Source organism: Coenobita brevimanus, chromosome 82, assembly GCF_032717465.1.
Source record: "Coenobita brevimanus isolate Jiangsu-jjx chromosome 82, ASM3271746v2, whole genome shotgun sequence".
NCBI classification, from domain to species: Eukaryota; Metazoa; Arthropoda; class Malacostraca; order Decapoda; family Coenobitidae; genus Coenobita; species Coenobita brevimanus.
In genome coordinates this window covers 7,769,314-7,789,103 of record NC_137035.1, presented here as the reverse complement: position 1 = coordinate 7,789,103, position 19,790 = coordinate 7,769,314, and the positions used below count along the sequence as shown (strand labels likewise).

Here is a 19,790-nt window from a genome sequence, read left to right as displayed (position 1 = left end):
GAGGAACAGTGACCATTAAAGTAGCGACAGAAAAGAAATAAAGATGCAACAGTGCAGCGAAGAGACAGAGGTTGAAGGGAGTCAATAAGAGAAGGAGAGTTAATGAGACGAAAAGTCTTTGACTCCACCCTATTGAGATGAGCTGTATGTGGAGAGCCTCCCCACACATGAGAGCTGTACTCCACACAGGGGTGGATAAAACCCCTGTATAGAGTCAACAATTGTGCAGGGGTAAAGAAAGAACAGAGTTGGCTTAGCACACCCAATCTCTTGGAAGCAGATTTTACAAGAGATGTAATATGATCTTTCCAAGATAAGTCCTGAGTAAATGAAACCCCAAGCATGTTCTAGGGTGATGCAGGATTAAGCTGAATATTATTAAACATTAGTGGGTATACCTGTGGAAGATTTTGACAGGTTGATAGGTGTAAGAACTGAGTCTTAGATGCATTAAAAACAACAAGATTATTTTTACCCCAGTCAGAGATATGAGCCAAGTCAGACATTAGGTGTGCTATAGCCTCATCCCTTGTTTGTTGAAGTAACTGCTGAGATGGGCGTTGTGCGAACCGAATGGAAAGGTGAAGGGTGGAGTCATCAGCGTATGAGTGGATAGGGTTAGATGTACAGCTTAGAAGGTCATTGATGAATAAAAGGAAGAGAGTTGGTGATAGGACAGAGCCCTGAGGAACACCACAGTTGATAGATCTAGGAGAAGAACGATGGCCGTCTACAACAGCGGCTATAGAACGACCAGAAAGGAAGCTAGCGATGAAGGCAAAGACAGAAGGATAGAAACCGTAAGAGGGCAGTTTGGAAAATAAAGATTTATGCCAGACTCGATCGAAAGCCTTTGAGATGTGAAGTGCAATGGCAAAGCTTTCGTCAAAGTCCCGAAAGGAGGATGACCAGGAGTCTGAAAGGTAGGTGAGAAGATCGCCAGTGGAGCGTCCCTGACGGAACCCGTATTGATTATCAGAAAGAAGGTTGTGATAGGAAAGATGCTTTAAAATTTTTCTATTGAGAATTGACTCGAAAACCCCTGAAACACATAACACCAAAGCAATTGGATGATAGTTGGAGGGTTGGGAATGGTCACCCCTCCCTGGGACTGGCCGAATGAGAGCAAATTTCCAGCAAGAAGGAAAGGCACAAGTTGACAGACAAAGGTGAAAGAGCCCTCCTAGGCAGGGTGTAAGCACAGAAGCACAGTTCTTGAGAACAACAGGAGGGACTCCATCAGATCCATATGCGTTGTTAGTATTGAGGCCAGTGATGGGACAAAATACATCAGCTGAAGAAATTTTAATGTCAGCCATGAGGAAGTCAGAGGCGGGAAGTGATGGAGGAACAGCACTGGAATCGTCTAAGGTGGAATTAGAGGAGAAAGTCTGTGTGAAGAGATCTGCTTTATCAGTAGAAGAAATAGCTACAGAACCATCAGAGTAGAAAAGAGGAGGGAAGGATGATGAGGTAAAGTTGTTAGAAAGGTTTTTGGCAAGGTGCCAGAAGGAGTGGGAAGAATTCGAGTTGGAGAGTTGAGAGCATTTAGTACGGATCAAATTATTTTTAGCAGACCGAAGAACAGACTTAGCACGATTCCGGGCAGAAACGTAAAGATGATGTGCTTCAGGGGAGGGTTGGCTCCGGTACCTTTTGTAGGCCCTCTCCTTGTTGCGGACAGCATTAGAACAAGCGTGATTAAACCAAGGCTTTCTTGCGTTAGTCAAAGGATATGAGAAAGGAATGTATGCTTCCATGCCCGAGAGAATAAACTCTGTAATGCACCAGGCACACTCAGATGGCTCCCGGCCATGGAAGCAATAATCATTCCAAGGAAAATCAAAGAAGTACTGCCTGAGGGCCTCACAATCCGCCGCTCCAAAATGCCACAGACAACGTTTCCCTGGAGGGTCCACAGGCCGTACCAGAGTGATAGGACAGGTTAAGGTGATAAGGTTGTGATCAGAGGAGCCCAACGGAAAGAAAAGATTAACAGTGTAAGCAGAAGGATTAGTTGTAAGGAAGAGGTCAAGCATGTTGGAGCTCTCTCCAAGGCGTCTGGGATACGAGCAGGGTGCTGTACAAGCTGCTCTAGGTCATTAAGGATATAAAAGATGTAGGCTTGTTCACCAGGTGGATCAGTGAAAGGAGAGGAGAGCCAAAGGTGGTGGTGAGCACTGAAATCTCCTAGAATGGAGATTTCAGGGAAAGGAGAAATGGATAGAATGTGTTCCATCGTAGAAGTAAGATAGTCGAAGAATTTTTGATGGTCAGTAGAATTAGGGGATAAGTAAACAGCATAGATATATTTAGTCAGAGAATGACAGGAAAGCCGAAGCCAGGGTGTAGAGAATGCAGAAGAATCACGTTCAGGAACATGAGAGCAAGATAAGTCGTTGCGTATATATACACAACAGCCACCCCTGGCTTTGAAACGAGTATAGAGAAAATAGGAGGACACAGAAAAGGGTTTGCAGTCAGTTGCCTCAGATAGCTGAGTCTCAGTTAGAAAAGGAAGGTGAGGTTTAGAGGAGGAGAGGTGGTGCTCAACAGAGCGAAAGTTAGAGGAAAGGCCGCGAATGTTGCAGAAATGAAGAAGAAGAGAGTCAGACAGTGCTTCCAGGCACCTCGAGTCATCACCGGGAGAGGGGCGGAAGGTGGGGATATTTATGGTCCCCCCCCCCCCCGGGACTCCGAGGGTTGGTGATGAGACGCCATGATTTCTTTTTGAATTTTGGAAAAGGAAGTGTAGTGTGTACTGTGCATGTAGCTTGGTGTAGATAGTTAGAGAAATTTGTGTTGGAGAGCATGCTGGCCTACTCTCTGTGTAACTGAGACACTGAAAAAGTTCAGCAAAGAGCATTATTGAGTCTAAACTTTGCTAAAATTATACTGTGTTATGCAACAACTTATTTTTTCTGGCATTTTAGAAGAGCTAAGAGACACAAGGGATATTGCAACTAGTTAGTAAGAATGAGTGGGGTGAAACAGGATGGTGGCTATGACATTTCATGTATGAAAAATATCTTCCTGTGTGTGTTACATATGGCATATATCGAGTCTAAACCTTACTAAATTTGTACTGTGTTATGCAATAAATTATTTATAGTGGCATTTGAGAAAAGTTAAGAGGCAGGTAGGTTAGTGCCTAGAGTTAGAAGGAAATGGTGGAGTGAAGAGGGATTGCGGCCATAACGCTTTTCATGTATGAAAATACCTTAGCAGAGGGAAGTCCATATGTCGCTTTTTTTCAGAATGGCTTAGGCCCCACTTAGTCATAGGGGCATTTGTCTTCTTAGTATAATAGGAAAAGTGTATGGTAGGATACTTATTGACAAAGTTAGAGAAAGAACACAGGAATTAGTTGGAGAAGAACAGGGAGGCTTTAGGAAGGGAAGAGGTTGTGTAGATCAGATTCATTCTTAGATCTTTAGTGGAAAAGTTTCTAGAGAAGGGAAAGAAGTTGTATGCGGCTTTCATGGATTTGGAGAAAGCATATGACAGGGTGGATAGACAATGATTGTGGAAAATATTAAGAATATATGGAGTAGATGGGAAGTTGTTGAATGCTGTGAAGAGTATGTACGATGATGCGAAGGCTGCAGTGCGTGTGGATGGTGAACTAAGTGAATTTTTCTCTTTGAAGGTTGGGTTGAAACAGGGATGTGTCATGTCTCCATGGTTGTTCAATCTGTACATGGATGGGGTAATAAAAGAGGTACAAGGTAGGGTAGTGGATGTTGGAGTGGCACTGACGAGAGGGTAGTGTTTGGAAACTCCCTGTACTGTCGTTTGCAGATGATACTGTGTTGTTGAGTGAAGACGAAGGGGAGCTGCAAGGTTTGGTGGATGAGTTTGGGAGAGTGTGTAAGAAACGGAATCTAAAGGTGAATGTAGAGAAGAGTAAAGTGATGGTCTTTGAGAGAGGTGAAGTCAGTGAATGTACAGTGAGGTTGGATGGTGAGAAATTGGAAATGTGAGTACGTTTAAGTACTTGGGTAGTGTGATAAGTAAGGATGGAGGTTTGGAGGGTGAAGTGCTTGAAAGGGTACAGCAGGGAAGAAAGGTTGCTGGTTCCTTGAAAGCAGTGATAAGAAACAGGGAAGTGAGCATGGAAGTGAAAAAGTTACTACATGACAGTATTGTGATACCAACTCTAACGTATGGAAGTGAAACTTGGACGTTGTTGGAAGGACACAAGTCAAGAGTGAAAGTAGTGGAAATGAGTTATTTAAGAGGAGCCTGTGGAGTCACATGGAGAGACGGGCTGACAAATGAGGATATAAAGAAGCGTTGTGGTGTTGATGTGGATGTGATAGGAAGTGTTATGAGGAACACACTGAGGTGGTTTGGCCATGTGGAGAGGATGGAGGGTGAGAGACTGACAAAGAGAGTGTATGTGTGTGAGGTGGAGGGGAAAAGAGGGAGGGGGAGGCCGAGGATGAGATGGAGGGATGGGATGGAGAGGTACAGTATATGAGAGAGGGGGGTGTGAGCTGGGAGCAGGGCAGTGAAATGGCAGAGGACAGGGCGACATGGAGGCAACTTGTTTGTGGCCACCCCAAACGGGATTGAGGCGTCTGGCAATAGATAGATAGATAGATAGTCCGTTCTAGTGAGGGAAAAAAAAAAGGGGGGGGGAGGGCTTTGGGAGCATATTTTTTAGGTAAAGGCGGGAGAAGAGTCTTTTTATCTTGCTTGCAGTAAAACTATGCAGCTCTCAGAGGAGTGTTCTACATTTGTCGTCCATTTACTCGAAAAGTATTGGATGTATCGATTTCCTGAAAGAACCATGATAGAGCACAGTAAATTCTACGTATGTACATGACATAACAATATGATATCTTTGATGAAAGGTCATTGTTACATAGACGGGAACATAATGGTTACTGTGCGCGCATGACGATAAGTGCAACACTGGCGTAGGTACCCAGTAGTTTTTTGCGATTTACTCGGAAACTATAAGGCGCATGAAAAATCTGCAGATACCATGAGAAAGCCCATTATATTCTACACAAGATTATGAAATAAAAACATAATCTCTGCGAGAAAACTTATGTGCTAGAGTTTCCTGAACAAAAATTCAGTTTCTGGTGGGAAATGACTGTTAGTTTTTAGTTACTTTCTCGAAAACTAAAAATCATATCAACAATCCACAAAACTTTTTAGAAAGCTGATGAAATTCTCTTTCTAAAATTCTAATAACAATTTTCTATATGATGGAAAACATTTGAACTAAGATGTTGGGAAGTGAGATTGACGTTCCGAAGTGTTTATTCACACCAGCCTAATGTACTTCTATTCATACCTATCTTCCTTTCCTTCCTTTTTTTTTTGTGCTTATCGGCTAGAACAAACATCAGCAAATAAGGTGATGTAGGTTTCATGGCGATATATATATGTTTGGGTGGCAAAAATAAGATGAGAATACATGTTTTCAGCAGAGCACAGAGGGGCTGGCGGTTAGGGGGGTGGAATAAAATCGTGTGCTGGGAAACTTACTAAAACTTATTGTGCACAAGAGGGTTAAGCTCCAAAAATGAACAAAAAGTAAGTATCATATTCTAATGGTAATTCAAAATGGCAAGATGGCAATTTTAGGTTATGTTAGGTGGACAGAGCATAAGCCTGCCAAAATGTAAAAAGTATTCTCCAATACCTGCAACTCTACTCCATGTGCCTTGCGTGCTTTGGGGTCTAGTAGGTAGTTATAAGGAAGAAATATAATATCCGCATCCTGCCTTAGCTCTCGTGCCATGTAATAAGGGCAAAACGTCTTTTTCTTGCCCAGTTTTACCAAGTCTTCCAGGTCAAGTAAATTTTGACGCACATCTGGGTCATCCTTCTTCCCTTCAACCTGAAAAGGATGTTGTAACATGTGATACATGTGACATACATAATAATGTTGGCTTGCATTAAAATTTATATTTAATGTACAATCCAGTATTGTTTTAACAACAGACAGAATTCTTCTTAGTCCACAATAATATAATCCAGTACAGTAATACTCATTACAGTACTGTAAAATAGTAATATCTACTGGTGCTATATCATGCAATATATTTTTCCCTATTTAATAACACTTAAAATTTTCAATACTTTCATTCATTCATTGCCAGACGCCATGTATCCCAAACAGGGTGGCCAAGGGCTTAGAGTTAATTGTTTTACAGGGAGGGGCACCAATCCTCCACCAACCCCACTTGACACGTAGGGAGAACGTTATGCCAACAGCATCTGGTGTTCCCAGGCGGTCACCCATCCAAGTACTAACCAGACCCAATGTTGCTTAATATCACTTAATTTTTCCCACAGAGTAGACAGTAACACCAGTCAAACAAGGTGGTACTCCCAAGGCGGATGGAAAGCTGATGACAGAGAGAGACTGGTGCTCCAGTTGTATCAGTCTTTGGGACTAGCTCTCGACCATCCCCCTTTGCTGAACTTTTTCAGTCCTTCAGCGACACAGAAAGTAGGCCTGCACGCTCTCCAATACAAGTTCCTCTTACTGTCAACACCAAAGTACATGCACAATACACACTTCACTTCCTATTAAAAAAAAAAATAAAAAAATCTAATACCCAAGCCTCAGAGTTCTTGGAGGAGAGGACCATAAATGCCCCTACCATCCGCCCCTCTTCCGGTGACGACCCAGCGACATGCCTGGAACCACTGTCTGACTTACACCTTCTTCATTTTTGCAACATTTGCAGCCTTTCCTCAAACCTTCCCTCTGTTGAGCACCACCTCTCCTCCTCTAAACCCCACCTTCTCTTCCTAAGACTCAGCTGTCTGAGGTGACTGATAGCAAACTTCTCCACAACCTCCTACTTTCTCTATACAGTACTTGTTTCAAAGCTAAAGGTGGCTGTTGTGTATATGAGGCGTCTAGAGCCAAAGGGGCATCCCCACCAATATACTGGTTTTGAGTTAGGTATGGGAGACAATAGGCTTAACCCTCTTCTCAGTGACAGCACTGGTTGCCATACAAGATTCGGCCTTCTGGAAAGTGGTAGAGGGGCTCAAAGTCACGTGGGTTTGTCCATGCTGCCGGGCGAACAAATCAGAGCAGGCAGGCATCTAAGCCACACAGGCCAAACCAATCAGCATTCTCACTCTCTGCCACTCCCCCAGAGCAGCCAATCAGCAAGCGTGTGGCCCGCCTGGTGTGACGGTGAGGATTCCTTCCCATGTTCACTGAGGTGTATAATTATTACGTATTGGATTTTTACCCCATTTATCGTGGATTATTGGTGACAAGATGAGCTGTTGTTATTGGGGTTGAAGGGGGGGGTGACAAGATGAGTTCATCACATAGTTACAGTGAGGAGGTGGTGCCTATAACCTCTCGTAAGTGTCAGAAGTGTGTGGAGAAGTGGAAAAAGGTAGAAAGGAAGAGGAAAAGAGAGTGGTGAGGGGAGACAGCGGTAGGGGGTGTGGCACCGAGGAGGCAGAGTTGGATGTCGTTCTCCTAGATGACGACCCGACCATTTAACCCCCCACTACCCCTTCTCAATTTACTTAAGCACTACACAACTTTTTTTTTTTTTTAGTGTTGTTATTTCAATCTATTATGGTAGAGGAAAAATAATTGCATTGATTACAGTTTTAGTTGTAAAAAACGTGAAATTACAGTAATAATTATTCGTTTATTAATATTAAGTGAACTGGAATCTTCAGTTAATAAAGTTTTGTACATTAATACATTCGTTGGTTTTTTATGCTATGTTTTTAAATCCCTACAATATGTTATTATGCCCACTTATAAATTGGGGGTTTGGTTTACTGCCTATTTTGTGGTTACGGTTATTATTATTTTGTTTTTTTGGCTTTACATGTAGAGCATTGGCGCTGATGATCATTTTGATGTATAAAAGGTTTGTTTATTGCCTTCTGGCTATGATGTTGCCATAAACACAACTTTAAAGCGTCATAACTCAAAAGTACATTTTGGCGCTGATGCCCCTTTGGTTCTAGACGCCTCATATGTAAGCAAAGACTTATCTTGCTCCCATGTTCCTGAACTTGATTCTTCTGAATTCTTTACTCTCTGGCCTTAGCTTTCCTGTCACTCTCTAATTAAATATATCTGTGCTGTTTACTTATCCCCTACTTCTGCTGAAAGTGAAAAATTCTTCGACTACCTAGCTTCTAAGATGGAACACATTCTATCCATTTCTCATTTCTCTGAAATCTCCATCCTTGGAGATTTCAATGTTCACCACCACCCTTGGCTCTCCTCTCCTTAAAGTGATCCACATGGTGAACAAGCCTACATCTCTTCTGTCCTCAACGAACTAGAGCTGCTTGTATAGTGCCCTACCTGTATCCCTGATCGCCTTGGAGAGAGTTCCAACATGCTTGACCTCTTCCATGCAACTAATTCTTCTGTTTACACTGTTAATTGCTCCACACTGCTGGGCTCCTCTGATCACAACCCTATTGCCTTAACCCCTACACCGCGGGCATGTTTACCGATGTTTTGCGTGTGCCGCGGGGTTATTCGGGCTCCGACAGACTCTCAAAAAATATTTGCCAAAAATCAGTTATTAGTCCTAGAATATTAAAATTATATATGCTTATGGCACATACCTTCAGCTTTCTCCTGGAATGTTTGTTGGGCCTTCGTCAGTTACCGTAGGACTTGTGGAGACCTCTGAAGTTGGGTAACGAAGTCTCCACTTTACAGTTCCCGACAACCCGTAATATGATTACCACAGCCAGATATTAACACTATTAATACTACTCTATGATTTTCAAGTAGTTTGGGATCCATACTCCAAAAAACAAACCACTGTGAAAGCAATAAAAATTATGAGCGCGTCTGACCGCCGCACTTCCGCTAGTTCGCTCTTGGTACTCTGTCATTTATTATTCATAAAACCCCTCACACTTTATATTTCTATAACTACATAACACTTATATATATCTACAGTCTTTATCCATAAATTTCCTTCAGTAGTATTAGTTTATTGCCACTGTAGGGATTCAATTTCTTTCAGTAAAATACGTAGCATTCACTTTCTCGTCCTGTATACTGGCATTGAGAGTGAATGTCACTTTCATCTTCACTCTCATAACTCATAGTATTCAGACATGCTATAGTGAAACTTTCACTTTCATTACTCCTAGGGTATATACTCGTATTCTTATAATACTACTCATTTACATTTCTATTTACGTTCTCTATTTTATTTACGTTATTTACATTTCTATTTTATTTACACTGTGTTATACACTGTCACTTGAAGTAACTTATAAAACTATTTTCCATTGTTCACGTATATTTACATTCATTACTTTCACTTGCTGTTTACACATTATTTACAATTCCACTTGCACTTTTTACTCAATAGAAAGATCGTAGTCACTCTTTTATCAATTGTCAGCCCTTTACCTCTTTCCACACGAGGTTTAGTAGGGGGTAAAGGTCACAGGGCCCTTGCATGGGGGTGAAAAAAGGCCCTGAAGTCAGCAAGAGGATGAGCCGTACCTCCTCTTCGGAATCTGAGAGAGAACTGATAGGAGGGCCGGCCCGGGTTGAGGCCTACTTGAGGATTATTCAGCACTACCAACGTAGCTCTTGAAACAGCTATGTATTTCGCTGAAATGATTGGCAGGAAATCTAGACAATACATTATAAATTAGGTAGTTCCAGGTGAATGTAAATATCACTTAGGCTTCTCCCTTCCCTCCTTATATGTATATTTATTACGAAAATAGATTATATGGCATATTTCAAGGGGAAAAAAACAGCGAAAATTAGCGAACGAGTGCACGTGAGGTGTTGTCAGGTGATAATTAGCCAATTCCAGGTGTATGGCACTCTCACTTACCTTATTTCTTTCTTGTATATATTATTTGGTATAAGAATAGGGCATAGGGCTTATTTCAATGGATGAAATCAGTGAAAAATTCCAGGGAAGATTTACTAAGTGTAGCACGGCCGGGCTGGTGAGAGGATAGTGTAATGGAGGGGGGGTAGGGAGGGGAGTCAAGAACGGGGAGAAATGGCTAAATTGTCAACAATGGATGGGAGTACAGATGAGATTAGGAGTGCTGATTAGTGTTGGACATTGGCAGTACTGATAGATGATACAAGCCCCCACTTGGAAGCCCGGGTGAATTCAAAATAACACAGAATCACAAAAGCGACGCCCCGCGGTATGATCCCTTGCTCCCAAGCGTCACGAAAGTGACGCCCCGCGGTTAAGGGGTTAACCTGTCATAATGCTCTAGTAAGGCCTGTGAACCCTCACAACAAGCGCTGGTTGTGGCATTTGGAGCTGCTGATTGGGAGGCCCTCAGGCATTACGTCTTTCATTTTCCCTGGGATGATTATTGCTTCCATTGCTGGGAGCCATCTGAGTGTGCCATGCGCATTACAAAGGTTATTCTCTCGGGCATCGAAGCATACATTCCATTCTCATATCCTCTAAAGCAAAATAACTTGGTGTAATCACATTTGTCCAAATGCTGTCCACAACAAGGAAAATGTCTACAAAAAGTACCGGAGCCAACCCAGTCCTGAAGCTCATCTCGTTTATGTTTCTGACCGCAATTGTCCTAAGTCTGTACTAAATACTCTCTCTCTTAACTCCAAATTTTCCCGCTCCTTCTGGGACCTAGCCAAAAATCATTCTAACAACTTTACCTCATCATCCTTCCCTCCTCTCTTCCACTCTAATGGTTCTGTAGCTATTTCTTCTACTGATAAAGCAGAACTCTTTGGTCAGACTTTTTCCTCCAATTCCACTTCAGACAATTACGGTGCTGTTCCTTCATCACATCCCCCCCTCTGACTTCCTCATGGATGACATTAAGATTTCTTCAAATGATGTATTTTCTGCCATCACTGGCCTCAATAAAAACAAGGCATATGGGCCTCATGGGGTCCATCTTCTTGTCCTAAAGAACTGTGTTTCCAGGTAAGCTCTTTGGCCTTTGTCTATCAACTTGCATCATTCCTACTTGCTGGAAGTTTGCTCTCATTCAGCCTGTCCCAAAGAAGGGTGACCATTCCCAACCCACTAACTATCGCCCAATTGCTTTAACATCCTGTATTTCAAAAGTTTTTGAGTCAATACTTTACAGAAAAATTTTAAAACATCTTTCTTATCACAACCTTCCTTCAGAACGTAAATATGGCTTTCATCAAGGAGGCTCCACTGGCAATCTTCTTATCTACCTTTCAGACTCCTGGTCATCCTCCTTTTGGGACTTTGGTGAAACCTTTGCTGCTGCACTTGACATCTCAAAGGCTTTCGATCGAGTCTGGAATAAATCTCTAAATTCCAAACTTCCCTCTTACGGTCCCTATCCTTCTATTTGCGCTATCATCTGTAGCCTCTTTCTGATCGTTCTATAGCTGTTGTAGACGGCTACCATTCTTCTCCTGGAGCCATCAATAGTGGTTTTCCTCAGGGCTCTGTCCTAGTACCAACTCTCTTCCTTTTATTCATCAATGAACTTCTAAGCTGTACATCTAATCTTATCCACTCCTGTGCTGATGACTCCACCCTTCTTTTTTCCATTCATTTCCCTCAGTGTCCATCTCAGCAGTTACTTCAACAAATATGGGATGAGGCTATGGCACACCTAATGTCTGATTTGGCTCATATTTCTGATTGGGGTAAAAGTAATCCTGTTGTTTTTAATGCTTCAAAAACTCAGTTCTTACATCTCTCAACCCAACAACATCTTCCACAAGCATACCCGCTAACTTTTAATAATATCCAGCTTAATCCTGCATTATCTTTAAATATCCGGTACTTGGGTTTTCATTCTCTTGGGATTTATCTTGGAAAGAACATATTACTTCTCTTGTAAAAGCTGCTTCCAAGAGAACAAGTATGCTAAGCAGACTCAGTGCCTTCTTTATCCCCGCACAGTTCTTACCTTTATACACAGATTTTATTTGCCTCTGTGTAGAGTGTAACTCTAATGTGTGGGGAGGCTCCCCACATACAGCTCTTCTCAATGAGGTGGAGTAAAAGGCTTTTCATCTTATTAACTCTCCTCCTCTTACTGGCTTCCTTTGACCTCTGTCTCTTCACTGCACTGCTGCATCTTTATCTCTTTTCTATAGCTACTTCAATGGTCACTGTTCCTCTGAACTGTCTGCTTGCATCCCCCCACCACTGTTACAGGCACATACCACCCGTTTAGCAACAAACTCTCATCTTTTTTCTATCCAACTCTCTAATGCAAGAGTTAGCCATTACTCCCAGGCCTTCATATATGCAACAGGTCAACTCTGGAAATGGCTCCCCCTGTCTGCGTTTCCTACTGTCTATCATCTCCAGTCCTTCAAACACAATGTGTCCAGGCATTAACAAATGCACGGATCTTGAATTTGGCTCTCTGTTATCTTCTTCTTTTTTCTTGGAGGGAATAATTTGTTGACTCCTAGCCTTTGGTTCTTCTTCACTGCATTACAAGAGAAAAGAAAAATCACAAAAATGGCAGATTACTAGTGGAGAAAGGTGAAAAAAATGTATAGATGGAGAGAACAAATTAACAAATAGCTGACCATAGAGAATGAAAGTAATGCAAGTATGAGTGGCAGGGCAATGGTTGGGAAATGGAGGGATGTGAGAAGAGAGGAAGAAATCAGTAGGATGGAAGTTGTGGAAGCAATGAAGAAACTCAAAATGGGGAAAGCCCCAGGAATTGATGGAGTGTGTGGTGAAATGCTGATGCATGGGGGAGAGATAGTACCAGAATGGACGTGGAAGATGTGCAGCTTGGCCTTGGAGGAAGGTAGAGTCCTGGAGGATTGGAAGTCAGGTATAATTATTCCCCTGTACAAAGAAAATCATAGGGGCATTTGTCTTCTTAGTGTAATAGGAAAAGTATATGGTAGGATACTTACTGACAGGGTTAGGGAAATAACTGAGGAATTAGTTGGAGAAGAACAGGGAGGTTTTAGGAAGGGAAGAGGCTGTGTAGATAAGATATTCATCCTTAGATCTTTAGTGGAAAAGTTTCTAAAGAAGGGAAAGAAGTTGTATGTGCCCTTCATGGATTTGAAGAAAGCATATGACAGGGTGGATACACAAGGATTGTGAAAAATATTAAGAATATATGAGGTAGACAGGAAGTTGTTGATTGGTGTGAAGAGTATGTATGAGGGTGCTAAAGCTGCAGTGCACGTGGATAGTGAACTCAGTGAATTTTTCTATTTGTAGGTTGGATTGATGGAGGGATGAAGTGGAGAGGTATGTGAGATAGAGGGGTGTGAGTTGGGAGCAGGGCAGTGAAATGGCGAGGGACAGGGTGACGTGGAGGCAATTTGTTTGTGGCCATCCCGAACGGGATTGAGGCATCTGGCAATAGATAGATAAATTGAACCCCTGTAATAACTGGACACCCAATTCCCAGACACCCCAATTTCTGGACATTTTGGGCCTGGGCCTTTGGAACCCCAAAATGGCCAAAAAACGAAGAAAAAAAAAATCCGAATTTTTTCCCACTAGCAATTTGAAATTGGCACGCGACTCCAAACAGCTGTATTTACACACAGCCCCATCACCCTTTCCTTCCTCCCCCATTCCCACATACCGCCTAACTACCATCATGAGTAGATGCTCATAGCAATGGATGCCGCATGTGCTCATTTTTGTGAATAAACTGCAATACCTCGCTACTAGACCATACGGGAATTTACAGTGTTGAGTAGTATTAAGAAATTAGAATTTAGAGCGCAAAGGTTTAAGTGTGGAGTGCAAACTGGGAGTTGAAAATGACATAGTGCAATTAAGAAAAGAATGTGCAGTGTTAAACAATTATAACTCAAGTGTGCAAAGAATAAAGTGCAGCACAACACTGGATTACTGTACATGCTTCAAGAGCATTTTCACCACTGCCAGAGCCTTAGAGGAGGCAGCCACAGACGTGCTGTAAGTACCCTGTACACTATTAAATATTTTCCATACTCACTTCTAATTCCTCATTCTCTGGTTCCTTATCATTTATTTCATGCTTTATGTCCATTATTGGTGTGAACAGGGTCTTACATAGGTGCTATGCATGTCCAGTAGGAAGTTATTTAGGTGGCTTTCAAAGTTGGGCTGGGTTAGGGTCCATAAGTAACAGTCCAGAAGGTAGAGGCCCAATATCCAGACAGGCTTTTGGCTATATTACATCGGATAATGGGAAGATTATTGTACTTCGGCACTGTGACGAGTAAGGATGGAAGTTTAGAAGATGAAGTGCTTGAAAGGGTACAACAAGGAAGAAAGGTTGCTGATTCCTTGGAAGCAGTGATGAGAAACAGGGAAGTGAGCAAGGAAGTGAAAAAATTACTACATGACAGTATTGTGATACCAACTCTAATGTATGGAAATGAAGCCTGGACCTTGCTGGAGGGACAGAATTTAAGAGTGAGAGCAGTGGAATTGAGTTATTTGAGAGGAGCATTTGAAGTCAATGGAGAGACAGACTGACAAACGAGGAAGTGAAGGATCGTTGTGGTGTGGATGTGGATGTGATAGGAAGCATTAGGAGAAACACACTGAGGTGGTTTGGCCATATGGAGAGGATGGTGAGTGAAAGACTAATGAGGAGAGTGAATGTGAGTGAGATGGAAGAGGGGAGAGGGAGGGGGAGGCAAAGGATAAGGTGGAGGGATGGAGAGGTATATGAGAGAAGGGGGTGTGAGCTGGGGGCAGGGCAGGGAAATGGCAGGGGACAGGGCAACATGGAGGCAATTTGTTTGTGGCCACCCCTTAAGGGATTAAGGAGTCTGGGAATAGACAGACAATACTGAAGGCTGTGTGACACTCTCACAGGTGAAGAACATAATGAAGCGGATAAAAAATCGGAAAGCAGCTGAGATTCATGAGGTGTAAGCAAAGATGATTAAGTGTGGTGGAGAGAGTGGAATGAAGTGCTTGCTGGAGATACATTACAAGGCATGGATGAGTGAAACTGTACCAGCAGAGTGGAAAAAGGCTGTGATTGTACTCTTGTACAAAAATAAAAGTGAACGAAGTGAGGGCAAGAATTATCATGGCATAAGTTTATTGAGTGTTGTAGGGAAGATATATGGAAGAATTATTATAGAGAAAGTAAGACAGATATCAGAAGTCCTAGTGAGTGATGAATAGGGTGGCTTTAAGAGTGGCAGAGGATGTGTGGATCAAATACTGCAGTGAGAAAGATGGTGGAGAAGAATTGTGAGAAGGACTATCAGGTCTTCATGGCATTTATGGATCTGGAAAAAGCATTCAAGAAAGCAGACAGAGAAGGACTGTGGAAGGTTTTATGCATGCATGGTGTAGGTGGTAGGCTGCTAGGTAACATCAAGAGTTTTTATGATGGTAGTGAGGCACGTGTAAGGGTAAGTGGACATTTAGGAGAATGGTTCACAATCAATGCTGGTGTGCAATAGGGTTGTGTGATGTCACCATAATTGTTCAATATACTGTATATATGAATGGGATGATGAGACAAGTAAAAACACGAGTAATGAAGAGGGGGATGGCATTGGCAATGAAAGGTGATGGATGAAATATCTCAAATCTGTTTTATGCTGATGATGCAATGCTACTTGCAAATACCAGATAAGAGCTTGGTAGGCTAGTGCAGAGTTTTGCTGATGTCTGTGAGTGTCGTGCCTTGACAGTAATTGTGGAAAAGAGTAAAGTGATGGTTACTGAGAGAGATGATGACTCCCAGTGCGATGTTACAGTGAACGGAGAGAGACTGGAATTGGTGAGAGTTCATATGCCTGGGTACAGGACAGAAGAGAGAGAAAAATGTGCAAAAGAAGTGGAAAGTAGAATTACAAAAGGAAGGAAGGTAGCTGGTGCTATGAATGCCTTGATAAGAAACAGAGGCTTGAGCGTTGCAGCTGCACGAGTGCCAACTTTAACATATGAATGTGAGACTCTGGTGTGGCATGAAAATGAAAAGTCAGGGGTGAGAGCAGTGGAGATGCAACTGTTGAGGAATGTATGTGGAATACAGACAGTGGATAGGATACGATATAATGTGATTCATGAAAGATGTGGTGTGAGGAAGTCTGTGGACACCAGAATCAAAGAGAGTGTACTGAGATAGTTTGGTCATGTGGAGAGAATGGATAACAACAGAGTGGAGAAAAAGGTATAGATGAGTGAATCTGAAGGAGGGAGGAGGCAAGGTAGGCCAACGAGGAGGTAGAGGGATATGGTGGTTGAGTGTGTGAGGAAGAGAGGTATGGAAGGCGCTGAGGCTAGGGGACTGACAAGAGATTGCACTGGCTGGATGAATGTTGTGAGAAGAAGTGCATGATCAGGGATTTGGCACCCCTTTTTAACACAATTGCGTTCAAACTGACTCTATCGTATGCGTTTATGTGAAGCTAGAGAATGTGGTGAAGGTTTCTGGCATATCAGATAGAGCCAGGATTCCGGGGGCTTGATGATGAGTGAAAGAATGCATGGCCCATTGGAGTGGGCAAACTAAGGCTGTCTGGAGGTTGCTACTCTTCACCCTACCCTAGGGTGGGAAAGGAGGTCTGGATGATGATGATGATGATGATGATAATGACGTGTAGGATTTGAGGAAAACAGTATTATACACCACGACAGCCACCTATGACCACTAGGGTAATTCTTAACCCTTTGGAGCATTAGTTCATTATATACCTCTTCCCGACATTCGTTGGGTCTGACAAACCCATTTATGGAAAAATGAAAAAGCACATTTATATTCAAACTTACAAGGATCTGAAGAGATACACACAAAATTTAACCTTTCTACTTTAATCTGAAGCCCCAAATAACTCAATTAAAAGAAATGGGAAAATGTACCATAGGGGTATAGAGTAAAATCTAATAATCTTATAAGAATAACACTTAAGACTTATCCTTCACTTCACAGTCTTACAGGTCCCTGAAGAATCTGCTGTGGCCCCCACAACCCTCTGGCACATTCATTTACTGTGACAGAGGCGAAAATACAAGGGGCCATATTTTGGGTGTGGTATCCCCATAACATACATATGGAAAAAAAAAACACAGAGCCAAGCGACATTACCTTCCCTGTCCACTACTAGACTAATGCTGAAGGTACTGGAGCGGGCAGCTGCACTTCCCCTAAACCCATGCAGTTATTACATGATTTCCATAGCATCGGGTCTGACACACCCAACGGATGGCCAGAAGGGATAAGAGATGTTTTTTCCTTTTTTTTAATGTCTTACCCCTATAAAATGTTCCATTTCATGTAAAAACATATGTAAAACAGTCTGAACCTTCTATTTTAATATTTACAGGTAGCTCAATCATCACAAAGAACACAAAAATAACCAGTTTGTTAACAAAAACAGTGAAAAAATTGCCTAAAATTTTCTTATTACGTAACCTCCTTTACTATCTATCTATCTACCTATTGCCAGACGCCTCAATCCCGTTCGGGGTGGCCACAAACAAATCGCCTCCAAGTCGCCCTGTCCAACGCCATTTCACTGCCCTGCTCCCAACTCACACACCCCTCTCTCATATACCTCTCCACCCCATCCCTCCATCTCATCCTCAGCTTCCCCCTCCCTCTTCCCCCCTCCACCTCACTCACATACACTCTCTCATCAGTCTTTCACCCTCCATCCTCCCCACATGGCCAAACCACCTCAGTGTGTTCCTCATAACGCATCCTATCACATCCACATCCACACCACAACTCTCCTTTATATCCTCATTCGTCAGCCTGTCTCTCCATGTGACTCCACAGGCTCCTCTTAAATAACTCATTTCCACAGCTCTCACTCTTGACTTGTGTCCTTCCAACAATGTCCAAGTTTCACTTCCATACGTTAGAGTTGGTATCACAATACTGTCATGTAGTAACTTTTTCACTTCCATGCTCACTTCCTTGTTTCTTATCACTGCTTTCAAAGAACCAGCAACCTTTCTTCCCTGCTGTACCCTTTCAAGCACTTCACCCTCCAAACCTCCATCCTTACTCATCACACTACCCAAGTACTTAAACGTACTCACATTTTCCAATTCTTCACCATCCAACCTCACTGTACATTCACTGACTTCACCTCTCTCAAAGACCATCACTTTACTCTTCCCTACATTCACCTTTAGATTCCGTTTCTTACACACTCTCCCAAACTCATCCACCAAGCCTTGCAGCTCCCCTTCGTCTTCACTCAACAACACAGTATCATCTGCAAACAACAGTACAGGGAGTTTCCAAACACTATCCTCTCTCACCAGGGCCACTCCAACATCCACTACCCTACCTTGTACCTCTTTTATTACCCCATCCATGTACAGATTGAACAACCATGGAGACATGACACATCCCTGTTTCAACCCAACTTTCAAAGAGAAAAATTCACTCACCATCCACACACACTGCAGCCTTCGCACCATCGTACATACTCTTCACAGCATTCAACAACTTCCCATCTACGCCATATATTCTCAACACTTTCCACAATCCTTGTCCATCCACCCTGTCATATGCTTTCTCCAAATCCATGATTGACTGTGTAATGTGGTGAGTTCCTTGATTGGGAGTATTGCATTAGGTGAGCTACTGGGATTTGGTCTCACACCAATCCAATGGTCGTATCTTCCAGAACCAATGGCAACATTCACTTCCTACCTAAATCATTCTAAAGACATTACCTGATTATGAAAGTAGCAGGTCTTGGCTTTAACTCTTATCTGGCACATGTGCACTTTGCTGTTGTTGCTGGTTTCCTTGGAGACTTCAGGATGCACACACATCTGATCTCTTGAACCAAGCACTGAAACCTGTCAAGGGAGAAATAGAGTAAGAATGGAAACAGAACTGATGAATTGAACTGTTTTAATTCCATGATGTACACTATCTTCTATATCATTTTTGCTACCTCAGGATGATTTTGTTAACCCCCTTGTCATGATGATGCTTATATGTTGTCATACCCCTCCAGTGCACATATACTGTACATTGATACACCTATGTCGTCACATATCAATGTAACCAAAGAAGACAGCAAAGGGGTTCGATCATTGTGTTAGGGCCTTTTATATTGGCTAATAAATGATACTGAGGATGAAATAAGCTCCACCCACTTTTTTTTTTTCTTTTTTTTTTTTTAGCCAGTCCCAATATACTGTAATTCACAGTGCAAAGGATTAAGTGCAGTGCAACACTGGATTACTGTACGTGCTTCAAGCGCACCTTCACCACTGTCCGGGCCATGGAGGATGCAGGTTAATCTTTGCAATGGTCATGGCCATGTCATAAGTACCCTGTACACTGCTACGTATTGTCCATACTCATTTCTAAAATCTCATTCTCTGTCCCCTTTCATTTATTTTATGGTTTCTCTCCCTTATTTTTGTGAACAGGGTCTTAAATAGGTGCTGTGCATGTCTGGTAGGGAGATATTTAGGTGGTTTCAAAGTTAGGTTGGGTTGGGGACTATACTGTAAGTACAGTACCCTTGCGTCCAACACGGTAATATAGCATGGGTCCCGTGTTGGACCAAAAATGTGTTGGACAAACAACAGAGCTTATGGGGAAAAATGAATTATGTCAGCAACCCTAGGAAAAGACACCCTATATACAGTACCTACCATATACCTATACATATATTAGTACTACTGTAATTATAATAAATGGTACTATACTATGATTGATAACTAACCTTTTAGGATAGTGTTGGTGGGCTTGCTGGGAATGGAAGATGGTATCCGAGGCTGTAAGTAGTACTACTGGGTCCCCGGAGGATGGCTGCTGGCGTCACTAGCAGGTAATGGCTGCTGCTCCTCCTCAACCTCCCTCATAAATCCTTC

The 19,790-nt window shown here is 42.4% G+C and overlaps 1 protein-coding gene across 1 annotated transcript in view; it reads right to left on the bottom strand.

The window, feature by feature from the left end:
- The window catches only part of LOC145409678 (uncharacterized), a 631,921-nt gene that overhangs the window by 486,572 nt on the left and 125,559 nt on the right, over positions 1–19,790 (bottom strand). The window contains exons 4-5 of the mRNA XM_080280029.1: positions 18,633–18,761; positions 5,663–5,860 (exon numbers count right to left, since the gene is read on the bottom strand). Of these exons, the coding sequence (XP_080136155.1) occupies positions 5,663–5,860; positions 18,633–18,761 (327 nt within the window). The remainder of the gene's footprint in view (positions 1–5,662; positions 5,861–18,632; positions 18,762–19,790) is intronic.